General features: G+C 38.9%; 1 protein-coding gene across 1 annotated transcript; it reads left to right on the top strand.

Moving 5' to 3' along the window:
• The first annotated feature begins 8,270 nt into the window (after positions 1-8,270).
• On the top strand, positions 8,271-13,389 carry LOC144656626 (monocarboxylate transporter 12-like). Its single transcript, XM_078516870.1, has 4 exons — positions 8,271-8,470; positions 10,511-11,172; positions 12,233-12,602; positions 13,070-13,389. The coding sequence occupies exons 1-4, from the start codon at positions 8,308-8,310 to the stop codon at positions 13,327-13,329; spliced, it is 1,455 nt and encodes a 484-aa protein (XP_078372996.1). The 5' UTR covers positions 8,271-8,307; the 3' UTR covers positions 13,330-13,389.
• Positions 13,390-14,451: the final 1,062 nt, after the last annotated feature.

The following is a 14,451-nucleotide window of genomic DNA, read 5'->3' as shown; positions in this document are numbered from 1 at the left end:
AGTTGTCTAGCATTTTTTAGCTGCTTTGCATTTCTTGAAAACTGGTTGTAGTTTTTTCCTTATATGGAGTGTTTGGAATGTCATTGTAATTTAGAAAGTGTTATAATATTTCTAACAAGAGGCAAATGTTTGTTTTTTAGTGCTTTCTTCATTTGACGAGAACATAATAAATTGTTATGAATAAGCTAGTTATGTATCAGACTTGTCAGAATTGTCAAAAATGTATTAATCATTGTTTTTGTGAACGAGTATGTGAAAGAGGTAGGCAATTGGTTAGAAAAAAACGTTGTTGTTGTGCGAGATGTTTCGATTATGAAAAGCAGCAGTTTAAAACAGTGTCTTATGAGAGTAAAAGTAATAAGTTTTGTTGTGATAAATGTTGTTGTAATGGGCGAAGAGTTGTGAAAAGAATGAGCAGAAAAAGAGATAGAGCTCCATCGAGAATTTGCTTGAAGAAAATTCATAGTTTATTTCATAAAAAGAGTGTAGTTAAACGTAGTATAAAGAAATGTATTAAACGCAATGTGCCTGATTCTTCGCGTTTAAAAGCTTTTCTTCGTGCAGATGTACGTATCGATATGTTGAATCGTGCTGAGCATGTTTGCTTTTTGTATTTAAAGTTAAGGTTTAAAAAGGTTATTTTATATTCGTTTTATTCTGGTTTGCTAGATTCTATTCCTGGTAGTCGTCGAAAGTGTAAAAATTATAGAAGGTTTATATTTTCTCCATTCTGGAATAATTTTTGGAAATTTAGTTATGATAAAAAATTTTCTATATTTTATAAAATGTTATTTATGTGTGGTGATATTGAAAAGAATCCTGGTCCTGTGTTTAATTTCGGTGAAAATATGAGGGTCAATGACAGGGAATGTTATGATTGTACTTCATTTTCATTACTTAGAAATAGATTACGTGCAGTTGGTCTTCTTCCTTTTGATTGTGGTGGATGGAGACTGTTTTTTTCGAAGTGTTAGTCATCAGATATTTGGTTCGGTAGCAAATCATTTGATAGTGCGTTTGGCAGGTGTTGAATATCTTAGAAATCATTGCGAAGAATTTGTTGAGTTTTTCGAAGGACAGTCTTGGTTAGACTATTTGAGTAGTATGTGTAGAGAGGGAACTTGGTGTGATGCTCTTATGGTACAAGCTGTTGCAAATGCTTATAATTTGAGAATTAATATTGTGGAATCCGGAGATGGTTTTTCTGAGCTTACAGTTGTAGAATGTCAACACTCAGGTTTTGAGACGCGTAGGTCTATTGTTCTTGGTCATGTTGATGAATATCATTATGTGTCTACTATTCCTTTAGATTTCTGTGGTAGTAATGGAAGAGATAACGAATGTCAAAGAGTCACTTTTGTGGATGAGGAAAATGCTGATATAATGGTTAGGAACGGAAATGGCAGAATTTTTCAGTATGTGCAAACAACAGCCGAGAATAATAGCAGTAGTAATGATGAACTGTCTTATATTGAGAAAACTAAGCTGAATAAAAGAATTTATATGCGAGAGTATAGAAAAAGAAAACTTATTGTTTTAGGCTTAAGCAATCAATGTAAAATAAATAGTAGAAATTCTACTGAAGGTGAAACGAAGAATGATATTGACTTTAAAGAAAACCGGAAAAAAAAAGAAACAGTACAGATTTTGAAAACTTGATCGATGGTTTTCATTCAAGTATACAACGTTGTCTAGAATATATTTGTACTTGTTGTGATCAGTTGTGGTATAGATCATCTGTTAAAAAAAGTAATCGCAGTTTATATAGCAAATGTTGTTCCAATAGAGTTAATTCTTGTATTACCGGGGTAACTAGTGTGGACAATACTGAATGGATTTGTTTAACATGTGACTCAGGTTTGTTGCATGGAAGATTACCTTTTGAGTAGAATGTGAAGAAAGGGCACATGGTGCGATGCTGGTATAGCACAAGCTGTTGCAAATGCTTGAGAATGAAATTTGAGAATTAATATTGTAGAATCCGGAGATGGTTTTTCTGAGCTTATATGATTGTTAGCAACGGGTGCTACTTTACTGATCTGTAACACGAGACAGCCCAACGGGCACTTTGATTCGGTTTATGATCAAGCATCGCGTGACTTTATTTTCGCCGTCGCATCAAGCCCTTCAATTTGACTGGGGAATTTTCAAATATACGATCAGTCGCCTTTAGTTTTAATTAATAGACATGAACGCTTCTATCAATGGTAAGGGTAACGGCATGTCGGCAAGTGCACATGTTCACGGACCTTCACGACGAACCTTCTGCTGGACAACCTCATTCGTCTCCACAGCCGAGAATTGATACCTTAGACTTCGACTTTTATGTTTCGACTTCTCTGACTTCTTGAACAAGTCCATCCTCGGAGACCCAGGGGCAGTTAGTGGGGGCGACGGGCAGCTTATCGGGACAACGGGATTTTCGGGAGAAAGTTTACAACATAGAGCGTAACAGCCCCTGGGCACTTTGTCTTACCGAACCAGTTCCAGAAGCGTTTGAACTCCTTCCTCTTGATTGGCCACAAAAATATTTTTGTGGCCAATCAGCGAGGTTGACCAGAAGAGCGACTCTGACGTCTTCTTACACGAAGTTGTTTTGCTCATAGACTCGTCGTCGTTGTTAAGCCCGTCCATCGGATGATACTACGTGGGTCGCAGATAAAAAAGCAAAACAAAAACAAAACAACGAGACCTGGGAATATGTTAACTGTAGCATAGCGCAAGGAAACCAAAAGTTTTTAAAGCTATACGCGAGCACCTCTTGTTTATAAGTTTTGTTTTTGTTATTTAAATATCCAACAAATTAAACAAAAACCCTTTGTTTTAACTGTCAAGCTGGCAACAAAATAACAATAGGTGATGACAGCGATATCTTCGCTAACGCGTGGCCCGTGCAGTGAAGTACCCAGATCGTGGCAAGTTCCAGAAGTCGCACGACCGAGAAAAATAATAAGAATTGTTGTTTACTCGAATTACTATTAAAAAGCGCGGAACTAACAGTGTAGAACTGGCAGTCGTCTAAGGCTTATTTTTTTTTTTCTGAGACTCTCCATGTAATAGCATCCGATTGATGGGCAGAGCATCCACGACGAGTCTATGAGGAAAACAACTTCGTGTAAGAAGACATCAGAGTCTCCTGGCCGGTCCTCGTCGCTGATTGGCCACAAAAATATTTTTGTGGCCAATCAGGAGGAAGGAGTTCAAACGCTTCTGGAACTGGTTCGGTAAGACAAAGTGCCCAGGGGCTGTTCCGCTCTATGTTGTAAACTTTCGCCCGAAAATCCCGTTGTCCCGATAAGCTGCACGTCGCCCTCACTAACTGCCCCTGGGTCTCCGAGGATGGAACAAGTCAGGCGAAATGCGCCAATATTCCAGTCCCGACTCCAATGCCCGGGGGGGGGGGGTACTCCCATATGTGGCCTATATAGGTATGTGCCGCCTGATAGGGTATGGTTTTTGAGGTTCTCGGTCCTTAAATAGGGTATCATTTTTGCTCCTTTTGGCAATGTGTTCCCGGTGTGATCCTTAGATAGGGTACCTAAATTCTATTAGCTAAAATAAACGCCCATCTAAACGAGAAAAAAAAAGGTATCTTAAAACTGAATTTTCTGTTCAGGTATTAGCAAAGCGATTTTATAAAGATTTGTGTCTTGTCGTGCGCAGTTAGCCGTTATTTGGGTCGTCACGGAACGCTTCTCCTCCCCTTGAATAGGTTGTCATTTACCCTTAAGAAGGGTATCAAGTTTCGCTTTCTTTATCCTAAAATAGGCTCAGGGTTTAAGAACCTTCGATCGCGGCACCCACCTTTCCGAAATATATGGGAGTACCCCCCTTCCCCCGGGCTCCAATGCCATTACCGGACGAGATTGCACAGAAAAAAAATCGACCAACTTACAGGCGTTACAAAGATAACCACCCCGTACCCAACTAAACTATGCCGCAAAAACACAATTTTAGCTAACTTCACGGGATAACCCCAAAACAGGCAGAATTGATCCACAGCTACCAACTGTTTCCTCGTTTCAAACAAGACAGCTGAAAGTTCCTTAAGAACTCATTGGCGCACAACCGGCAACCAGGTTCTTTGCTCGCGCGTGACCCTTTCGTGATTGGGTTGTAGAGAGGAAAATCGATCATTGGAAACCAATCGATATAATCAATATAATCGATAAAAATCAATCGATTAATATCGATTGGTTCCATTGATCGATGAAAATCGATACTCATAATTCACGTCCTCTTAATTGTATCGATTCTTATCGATTTTATCGATTATTATCGGTTATAATAAATCAATGAACCATTTATCAATTCTTGCAACATTTGTAAGGCGATACGTTACGAAAGTTACGCATCCTTTCACTAAGCAAGTCAAAGTAAGTAAGTAAGTCAAATCAAAGTTCTTCGAATCAAACAAAGCATGAAATGAACGTACTAATAATAGAGGCTAATGTAAAGGGCGACCACGAGTGCCCATTCTGATGGGATTTAAATTGCCTTTTCATGATTAAACAAAATAAAAAGAGATAGCAACGTCCAAGAGTGTTGTTATTTTGATAGAGTTCCCGGTAGAGTTGGATACCAGTGAAAGCTCCTGCGAACCTTTGATAGTTAAGCCCGGAGTGAAGTCAGTCTATACGTGGAAAAGGGGGAAATGGCCGGGTCTCTTAATTGAAGAAGTCGGTAATTTCAGAAAACGTTGTTTAACGAATCCGTGCCTGTTCACATGAGAGATATATTTAGAGGGTATTGTCCACAAATCACGGGTTTCAACTGATTAAACATTTCGAAGAGAGTTTTGAACACACTTTCAATCAAGTGTTTCGTAATATTTACACATTTACAGGAAAAGCAGCAATTGCACAACAGATCACTTTTTGTGAAGAGGAAAAAATACAATAGATTAGACTCAATTGCCAATGCCTAGCGCAAACGTATCTGAAATCATTATTAAACGATTGCAATTGACAATCGATATAATCGTTAAAAATCGATGACATTAGATAAAAATCGATGACAATCGATACTCACAACTACCTCAACTGTTGTATTTTGTCGTTTCTGCGGCTCAAAATGGCGAATTTGAGCGATTTGGAGGGTTTTGCGTTGACTGTTGCACGTGAAGCAACAGTCAACGCAAAACCCTCCAAATCGCCCAAATTCGCCATTTTAAGCCGCAGAAACGACAAAATACAACAGTTGAGGTAGGTTTACGTTTATTTTGAATTTAAACATAGACATTACTCGAAATAAGTTAACGATAATAAGACGCTTTCAAAATCCTTATACATTTCTTTATATTTCAAACATACAAATAGTCACGCCGCTTGTATGGGCCCCCTGTGGTGTATCCAGGTGTATTGGATTACACATTTTCAAGTTTGTATGTGTATTATGGCTCAAACTCATGTGCAGGATGGAAAGTGGGCCTGGATTGTCTGTTTTTCGGCGACTTTATCTTGGCTGGCAACCATGGGTTTTGTATTCAGCTTTGGGATCTTCTTTCCAGTGTTCATGGATTATTTTCAAGAAACAAGAGAGAAAACGGGTAAGCTCAGACAGTACCGATCCGGTCCGTGTCGCATTTCGGTTCCTCTCTATTCATTATCATTGCGTCTCTAATGAAATTGAAGCTTGCTACTAACTTTTTTTTACTCAAAGCTGACAACCGCTAAATATAATCTGATTTCATATGAGGTACTCTGTTTTAAAATTCTGGCGTAGTGAATCGAACGTTCGGTAATCGAACTCAATCCTTAGACCATGAATAGCGTACAATCAGTAGCCTGTACAGTCAAAGCTCTCACAAGTCACCACCTCGGGAATAACAAAAAAGCCGTCGTTAGCCGTAATACTGAAATGAGCTGAGTTACGAGACTTGACCGACACTAACCTGCCATCAGGCTTTGACCCCTCCGCCGCGAAAAAAATAACGCCTGATTGCGTGCGCAGGTTAGACCGACACCGGAAACCGCGCAAAAAACCTCTGACACCCAGAGAAGTGACGACCAGTTTTCGACAGATCAGGTCATTTGAGGTGATTTGGTTTAACTGTACTCACAAACCGTCTGGGAGCAAAAATATCAATATTAATGCCACGATGATCTGTGTTTAATATACAAATTACAGTAGAACGTCGATAATTTGAACTCTGAAGGGAAACGAAAAACAATTCGAGTTATCGGGAGGTTTCGTGTTATCGCTGTCGATTGAATATTTAAAACTTGCTTTCAAATGCGTGATCTGTTCGTTGCTCTAATCAAAAGGCAACCGTGGCGAGTTGCAAGAACCGGAATTCGAGTTATCAGGGGGCGCTTTCCATTCGACCAAAAATTCTGGTTTGAGTTTCCGGAAAATTCCAGTGGCAAATAGAACAGCATTTTCCTACTTTTCCGGTTGACTGCACGGAAGGCAAAACAAAATTTGCATATGATCAGATTAACAACAACAACAACCATTTTATTTTGCCAAATTAAATAGAAGATAAATTACAGCATAAAATAAATTAACTAAAATAGGCAAAAAAACTACTCAGAGTAGAAATAAACTAAACGAGCTGAGTAGTTAAAAAAAATTTAATTGCTTTGACAAGGTTGTACATAAAAGAAGACAGAAGTAGATTGCGTCTAATATGGAAATTTCTACGGTGAATTAAATTAATGCTTTGTGGCCGGTTTCCTGCACATATAGTTCGATATTTTTGCAAATAAAAAGCATTCCGAGCACTGAAAATAAACGCCATGAATGACATCGTGGCCACAAATACAGGGACCTTTAAAAAGGCACACTACAAGCAACGAAAACGTCGCCAACCCAAAAAGTTTAATGAGCAAAACAATGGCGTAGCCTACACGCGCGTTATAAATATTTGTACATTTCTTTGCTGCCGCCTGCAAAACATCAACGAAAAACAACCGAGTTCACCTGAATTTTTTGTTTGGAGTTTCAAGAATGCTTCCTTAACACATGTAACTGCTTTCAGCTGCACAAATCGCTAAATTTTCTGCCGAAGGAACTTAGGCTGAGTGTAAAATGGTAGCTTTTTCCAAAATCGATCATTGGAAACCAATCGATATAATCAATATAATCGATAAAAATCAATCGATTAATATCGATTGGTTCCATTGATCGATGAAAATCGATACTCATAATTCACGTCCTCTTAATTGTATCGATTCTTATCGATTTTATCGATTATTATCGGTTATAATAAATCAATGAACCATTTATCAATTCTTGCAACATTTGTAAGGCGATACGTTACGAAAGTTACGCATCCTTTCACTAAGCAAGTCAAAGTAAGTAAGTAAGTCAAATCAAAGTTCTTCGAATCAAACAAAGCATGAAATGAACGTACTAATAATAGAGGCTAATGTAAAGGGCGACCACGAGTGCCCATTCTGATGGGATTTAAATTGCCTTTTCATGATTAAACAAAACAAAAAGAGATAGCAACGTCCAAGAGTGTTGTTATTTTGATAGAGTTCCCGGTAGAGTTGGATACCAGTGAAAGCTCCTGCGAACCTTTGATAGTTAAGCCCGGAGTGAAGTCAGTCTATACGTGGAAAAGGGGGAAATGGCCGGGTCTCTTAATTGAAGAAGTCGGTAATTTCAGAAAACGTTGTTTAACGAATCCGTGCCTGTTCACATGAGAGATATATTTAGAGGGTATTGTCCACAAATCACGGGTTTCAACTGATTAAACATTTCGAAGAGAGTTTTGAACACACTTTCAATCAAGTGTTTCGTAATATTTACACATTTACAGGAAAAGCAGCAATTGCACAACAGATCACTTTTTGTGAAGAGGAAAAAATACAATAGATTAGACTCAATTGCCAATGCCTAGCGCAAACGTATCTGAAATCATTATTAAACGATTGCAATTGACAATCGATATAATCGATAAAAATCGATGACATTAGATAAAAATCGATGACAATCGATACTCACAACTACCTCAACTGTTGTATTTTGTCGTTTCTGCGGCTCAAAATGGCGAATTTGAGCGATTTGGAGGGTTTTGCGTTGACTGTTGCACGTGAAGCAACAGTCAACGCAAAACCCTCCAAATCGCCCAAATTCGCCATTTTAAGCCGCAGAAACGACAAAATACAACAGTTGAGGTAGGTTTACGTTTATTTTGAACTTAAACATAGACATTACTCGAAATAAGTTAACGATAATAAGACGCTTTCAAAATCCTTATACATTTCTTTATATTTCGAACATACAAATAGTCACGCCGCTTGTATGGGCCCCCTGTAGTGTATCCAGGTGTATTGGATTACACATTTTCAAGTTTGTATGTGTATTATGGCTCAAACTCATGTGCAGGATGGAAAGTGGGCCTGGATTGTCTGTTTTTCGGCGACTTTATCTTGGCTGGCAACCATGGGTTTTGTATTCAGCTTTGGGATCTTCTTTCCAGTGTTCATGGATTATTTTCAAGAAACAAGAGAGAAAACGGGTAAGCTCAGACAGTACCGATCCGGTCCGTGTCGCATTTCGGTTCCTCTCTATTCATTATCATTGCGTCTCTAATGAAATTGAAGCTTGCTACTAACTTTTTTTTACTCAAAGCTGACAACCGCTAAATATAATCTGATTTCATATGAGGTACTCTGTTTTAAAATTCTGGCGTAGTGAATCGAACGTTCGGTAATCGAACTCAATCCTTAGACCATGAATAGCGTACAATCAGTAGCCTGTACAGTCAAAGCTCTCACAAGTCACCACCTCGGGAATAACAAAAAAGCCGTCGTTAGCCGTAATACTGAAATGAGCTGAGTTACGAGACTTGACCGACACTAACCTGCCATCAGGCTTTGACCCCTCCGCCGCGAAAAAAATAACGCCTGATCGCGTGCGCAGGTTAGACCGACACCGGAAACCGCGCAAAAAACCTCTGACACCCAGAGAAGTGACGACCAGTTTTCGACAGATCAGGTCATTTGAGGTGATTTGGTTTAACTGTACTCACAAACCGTCTGGGAGCAAAAATATCAATATTAATGCCACGATGATCTGTGTTTAATATACAAATTACAGTAGAACGTCGATAATTTGAACTCTGAAGGGAAACGAAAAACAATTCGAGTTATCGGGAGGTTTCGTGTTATCGCTGTCGATTGAATATTTAAAACTTGCTTTCAAATGCGTGATCTGTTCGTTGCTCTAATCAAAAGGCAACCGTGGCGAGTTGCAAGAACCGGAATTCGAGTTATCAGGGGGCGCTTTCCATTCGACCAAAAATTCTGGTTTGAGTTTCCGGAAAATTCCAGTGGCAAATAGAACAGCATTTTCCTACTTTTCCGGTTGACTGCACGGAAGGCAAAACAAAATTTGCATATGATCAGATTAACAACAACAACAACCATTTTATTTTGCCAAATTAAATAGAAGATAAATTACAGCATAAAATAAATTAACTAAAATAGGCAAAAAAACTACTCAGAGTAGAAATAAACTAAACGAGCTGAGTAGTTAAAAAAAAATTTAATTGCTTTGACAAGGTTGTACATAAAAGAAGACAGAAGTAGATTGCGTCTAATATGGAAATTTCTACGGTGAATTAAATTAATGCTTTGTGGCCGGTTTCCTGCACATATAGTTCGATATTTTTGCAAATAAAAAGCATTCCGAGCACTGAAAATAAACGCCATGAATGACATCGTGGCCACAAATACAGGGACCTTTAAAAAGGCACACTACAAGCAACGAAAACGTCGCCAACCCAAAAAGTTTAATGAGCAAAACAATGGCGTAGCCTACACGCGCGTTATAAATATTTGTACATTTCTTTGCTGCCGCCTGCAAAACATCAACGAAAAACAACCGAGTTCACCTGAATTTTTTGTTTGGAGTTTCAAGAATGCTTCCTTAACACATGTAACTGCTTTCAGCTGCACAAATCGCTAAATTTTCTGCCGAAGGAACTTAGGCTGAGTGTAAAATGGTAGCTTTTTCCAAAATTTCCGGAAAAGAGGACAACCTCGCAAGGTAGACCCAAATTTTCGAAAACAATTTCCGGGAACTTTCAGTTCCATTTGATTTTGCTTCTGGAATTTCCGGGGTTTCCGGTTGAATGGTTCGCATTTCGGAAAGACAACACTTTCCGGATTTTCTGGAAACTTTCCCAGGAAATTTCTGTACTATTCGTCCTTGTTCCGAAATTTCCGGAATTTTTGGTCGAATGGAAAGCGCCCCCGTTAATGTGACCCAAATTTTGATCAAGGGAAACGAAATTTAGTTCGAGTCAGCGGGGTTTTCGACGGTTATCCGAGTTCGAGTTAACGGAGTAAAAATGACTGAAAAGTGGGATCAAATTCAAGGGAAATGCAAGTTTGTTCGAGTTAGCATGGTTGTTCGAGTTATCCGAGTTCGAGTTACCGGGGTTCTACTGTATATTTTCTAATCTAGCATATAAAAAGTATATAAATGTTTATTGGCAGTACACTACTTTAAATGCAAGATAATTCTGCTGCTGACTTGTGACTTTGTTTTTCAGCCTGGGTAGGTTCGCTTGGCATCGCGCTCACCTTTTTCAGTGGACACTTATCTGGGGTACTAGTTAGAAGTTTCGGCTGCCGCGTCACTACCCTGCTCGGGGGATTCTTATGCACGTTAAGCCTTGGCCTCTCCTCCCTGGTGAAGAACATTGGCATGCTTTATCTGACCTATAGTGTTCTTTACGGCTTTGGCACTAGTTGTGTATTCTCTGCGAGCCTCAATGTTATTAGTAAGTACTTCAGAAAAAGGCGATCAATGGCGACTGGCATTATAGCATGCGGACAAGGAGGAGGAGTCCTTATTTTAGCCCCTCTTTTGCAGACAATGATTGACGCCTTTGGCTGGCAGAACACCTACCGAATAATGGCCGGCGTGGTTCCAGTGTTGTGTCTGTCTGGACTCACCTACAGTCCTAACGTACAAAATGAAGAACTTGAAAACCCTGTTTCTGAAGAAGACGCAAAGACCAGCAGTGCAGAGGACGTCCGAAGAGAACAGGAAGGACATGAGGGAGGGGTGGAGAGGGAGACCTCAGTGGCTGAAAAGGAGAAGAAAGGATGCCATGTCTATATTACAGTGTGGAAGGAACCCAAATTTGTAGCCACAGCCATATCTGCATCTGTCATGATGTTTGGTCATTTTGTGCCGCAGATTCATTTGGTAAATATATTTTCAAGTGGGGTTAAGGGTAGGAAAGTAAGGCGAGGATTGAGCTAAAGAGAACTGTTGGCATGTTTCGTTGTCTTGTCTAGTATTCGTCAATCTTGTCTTATCCAATATGGTGCGGTATAAACTAGTTTAGCATTTAGCCTTCGTTTATCGTCTAGTCTACTTCAAAAAAGATACAGGTAGAACTGGTTAGATTAATCTCGTTCGTTCTAGTCCAGCCTGGTTTAGGCTTGAGTTATGAATTATAGATTTGTGTACTGTAATGTAGTGTAGTCTACTCTAGTCTAGTATGGTCCAGTTTAGCCTACTCAGCTCTAGTCTATTCATAGTCTAGTCTTATCTAGCCTAGTCTTGCCTAGTCTAGATAATCTAGTCTAGACTTATCTTCTCAAAGCTAGTCTAGTTTAGCCTATACTTGTCAATTAAAGTTAGACTAGTCCAGTTTTGTGTGTTCTAGTCTTTACTGCTTAAGTAATCCAGTTTAGTCTAGGCTAGTCCAGCCTAATCTAATCTTATCTAATCTTATTATTTTAAATCTAGTCAAATCTGCTCTATTTTAGTCTTGTCCAGTCAAATCTAGTCTTGTCCAATCAAGTCTAGTGTAGTGTTGTCTAGTCTTCTACCTAGTGTAATTTAGTCAAATTAACTCTAGTCGAGTCGCGTCTCTGATTCTAATCTAGACGACTTTAGCTACACTTGTACATGTAGTCTAGTCCCGGGTGAGTTCAGTATAACCCAGTCAATTCTTGGCTACCCAGTATAGTATAGCGTTGTCCAGTCCAGTCTAGTGTAGTATTTTGTAGGACAGATTAGTCTGCCTGGTCTAGACACATCTAGTCTAATGCAGTCAGTCCATTCTTGTCTAGTCTAATCTGGTTCTGCTTAGCTTTCGGAAAGATGTACATCTTATCCAAGCGTTTTCAGAATTAAATTTTCAGTGTGGGGACTTTTTGTCTACCATGACTGTGGATAAAACTATAGCAGTTTAACTTAGCATGTTTTTCTTTCTTTTGGTCAATGAGAACTTTAATGTTAGTACGTTGATTCTCAGGTGCGATATTGTGAAGACATCGGAATTCTTGCTGACGCAGCATCCCGACTCTTCATCTATTATGGACTCGCTTCTTGTGTCGGGAGACTGGTGTCTGGTCGGCTGTGTGACTTCCAAAAAGTGAACACGTTATATGTCTATCAAGTGGCCGAGCTAGTCCTGGGAACGTCAATTTTAGTTGTTACCATGGCTACATCTTATGGCAGCATGGTCGTGTTCATTGTGATATACGGGTTCTGTGACGGTGTGTTTATTACAACACTTAATGTCCTCCTTATCACGTGTGTTAGCCCGCCAAAAGTCGCCGTTGCTATTGGCTGGGAGATGCAAATCAGCTCGTTCTTTGCGGCCAGCGGTCCGCCAGTAGCAGGTAGGTTGGTTTAGATAATGTTTTTTTTTTTAACAGTTTTGAAGGTTTTGTCATATCTACAAAAAGGCAATCACTGTGCACACCAAAGATTAAAGTAACTGTCGAACAAGATAGACAAAGCCAACTATAGCAAACTGAATAACTAGAAAACTTTCTGAATAACTAGAAAACGTTTTAAAAACGCACCTTACCAGTATTATTTTGCTCAGTATTAATTAATTCATACCTCTTCCTCTTCTGTGTTAACCTGACTTAACTTTTTTATCCTAAATCATTGTTGTTATTAAATCGAGGGTATCAAATTAGCTTGCTATATTTTGCCCTTTTCCATTTCTCTTCTTCTACTTGTTTTGCTTTATATTTATCTTTGTAATTTTGGATAGGAATAAATAAATGAAATGAGGGAAAATGAAAGGGATGTAGGATATGCATTCCGGATGGAGTAATAGGTGAATCTTTCTTTACAGGCCTTATGGCTGACACCTTGGGCTCTTACACGCATGCTTTTTACATGTCTGGTGCTGTGGTAATCGCAGGCGCGTGTATTCCTTTTCTGTTGCTCTTTACTAAAACGAAGGAAACAAGGGAGGAAGTGTCCGAATCTTGGGTGCTTAATGATGCGATAGATGAAATCTCTGTCACTGTGAACCAAGACGACATAGGAGAAGAGACTGGAACCGATCCTGGTTCACGTGTGAAAACTATCGTGTGCGTGAGTTCTGTTTAAACTTCTTTCTTGAAGCAGAACATCTTACCCTTTGTGGCGAAGCGGCAGAGAGGTTGTAAATTCCACAGTAAATATAAATACAAATACTGTACTAATAAATTTTATAAATATATAAAAACACAGTGTACAGTTGCGCACTTTTAAAATACGCTTTCAAGTAGGCGAAAAGGGTCTTAATGGCGAGTAAGAACTCTCTCATGAACACGAAACACTAAGATAGTCTCATAACTTTTGGCACTATTTTAGAAGTATGCAGGCACACTGTAAAAACTGCGAGTAAGAGCATAATTTTTAAGAAACTGTTAGCCTAAAATTTGGAAACAGGTTCTTATTTTCTTAAAAAGCCAGGGAAATAAGAAGTAAGACCTGTTTAGGCTAACTCTGGAAAATGCAGGTTTGTTCTTACTCACTTGTTTTGTTTATCTTTATAACATACCCATGCAAGAACTACTATTAATGTATGACTTTCGGGCGCTTAACAAAAAATGCTTGGAAAAAATATCATTTCCAAAGACAGGAAATGGCTACTGACTTAACTAGCAACGGATGCCTCCTCTACTGGTCTGCAAGCTGGAAGAAAGCTCAACTTATACAATTCTTAAAGATAAGTGCAAGAGAATATGAAGTTTCTTGGTGCATGCAAAATGCCTGGTCAGGAGAACCAAAAACCTTTAAGAGACGGATATTTTCACGCTCTAGATTTTTAACTGCCTCAACTGCTTTTTAAAACAAGCAGTTACATACCTACATAGACTTCAGTTTCTCTCAAATTTTAGAGTAGGTTATAATATTATTAATATTATCTTAGCAGCTAATATATTCGAGAATTACAATAAAATACACCAAAATACGTTACAAAAATACTTTACACACTTAGAAAAACTAGAATCTACAAATATAGAGCGAAAAAAATCTATATATAAGCAAAATGTGTCTAAAAAAAGTCTAGCCTGCGTGGTTCCGTCTCTCTGGCGTTCGTTTATGGTTGTCTATAAACAAAGCACTTGCACTTGGTCGCGAATCCCGCCAGCCAAAGTCGTGCCCTGAATGTTCCTTGCGTCCTGCTGTGGAACTCCCCTGAGATGGTCTTGTTGACAGCTCTTTCAGCGGAATGAAATATTT

This window comes from Oculina patagonica, chromosome 6 (assembly GCF_052425735.1).
Source record: "Oculina patagonica isolate OP01 chromosome 6, crgOcupat, whole genome shotgun sequence".
Classification (NCBI taxonomy): domain Eukaryota; kingdom Metazoa; phylum Cnidaria; class Anthozoa; order Scleractinia; family Oculinidae; genus Oculina; species Oculina patagonica.
Note: the sequence above shows the minus strand (reverse complement) of the source record. Positions and strands in the feature narration are given on the sequence as shown.

Excerpts from the sequence above, each read along its gene's own strand:
- LOC144656626 (XM_078516870.1), top strand. The coding sequence starts at position 8,308 with ATGTGTATTATGGCTCAAACTCATGTGCAGGATGGAAAGTGGGCCTGG. Across the intron at positions 11,173-12,232 it reads TTGTGCCGCAGATTCATTTG|GTGCGATATTGTGAAGACAT; the intron begins GTAAATATATTT and ends GTTGATTCTCAG. Across the intron at positions 12,603-13,069 it reads CAGCGGTCCGCCAGTAGCAG|GCCTTATGGCTGACACCTTG; the intron begins GTAGGTTGGTTT and ends CTTTCTTTACAG.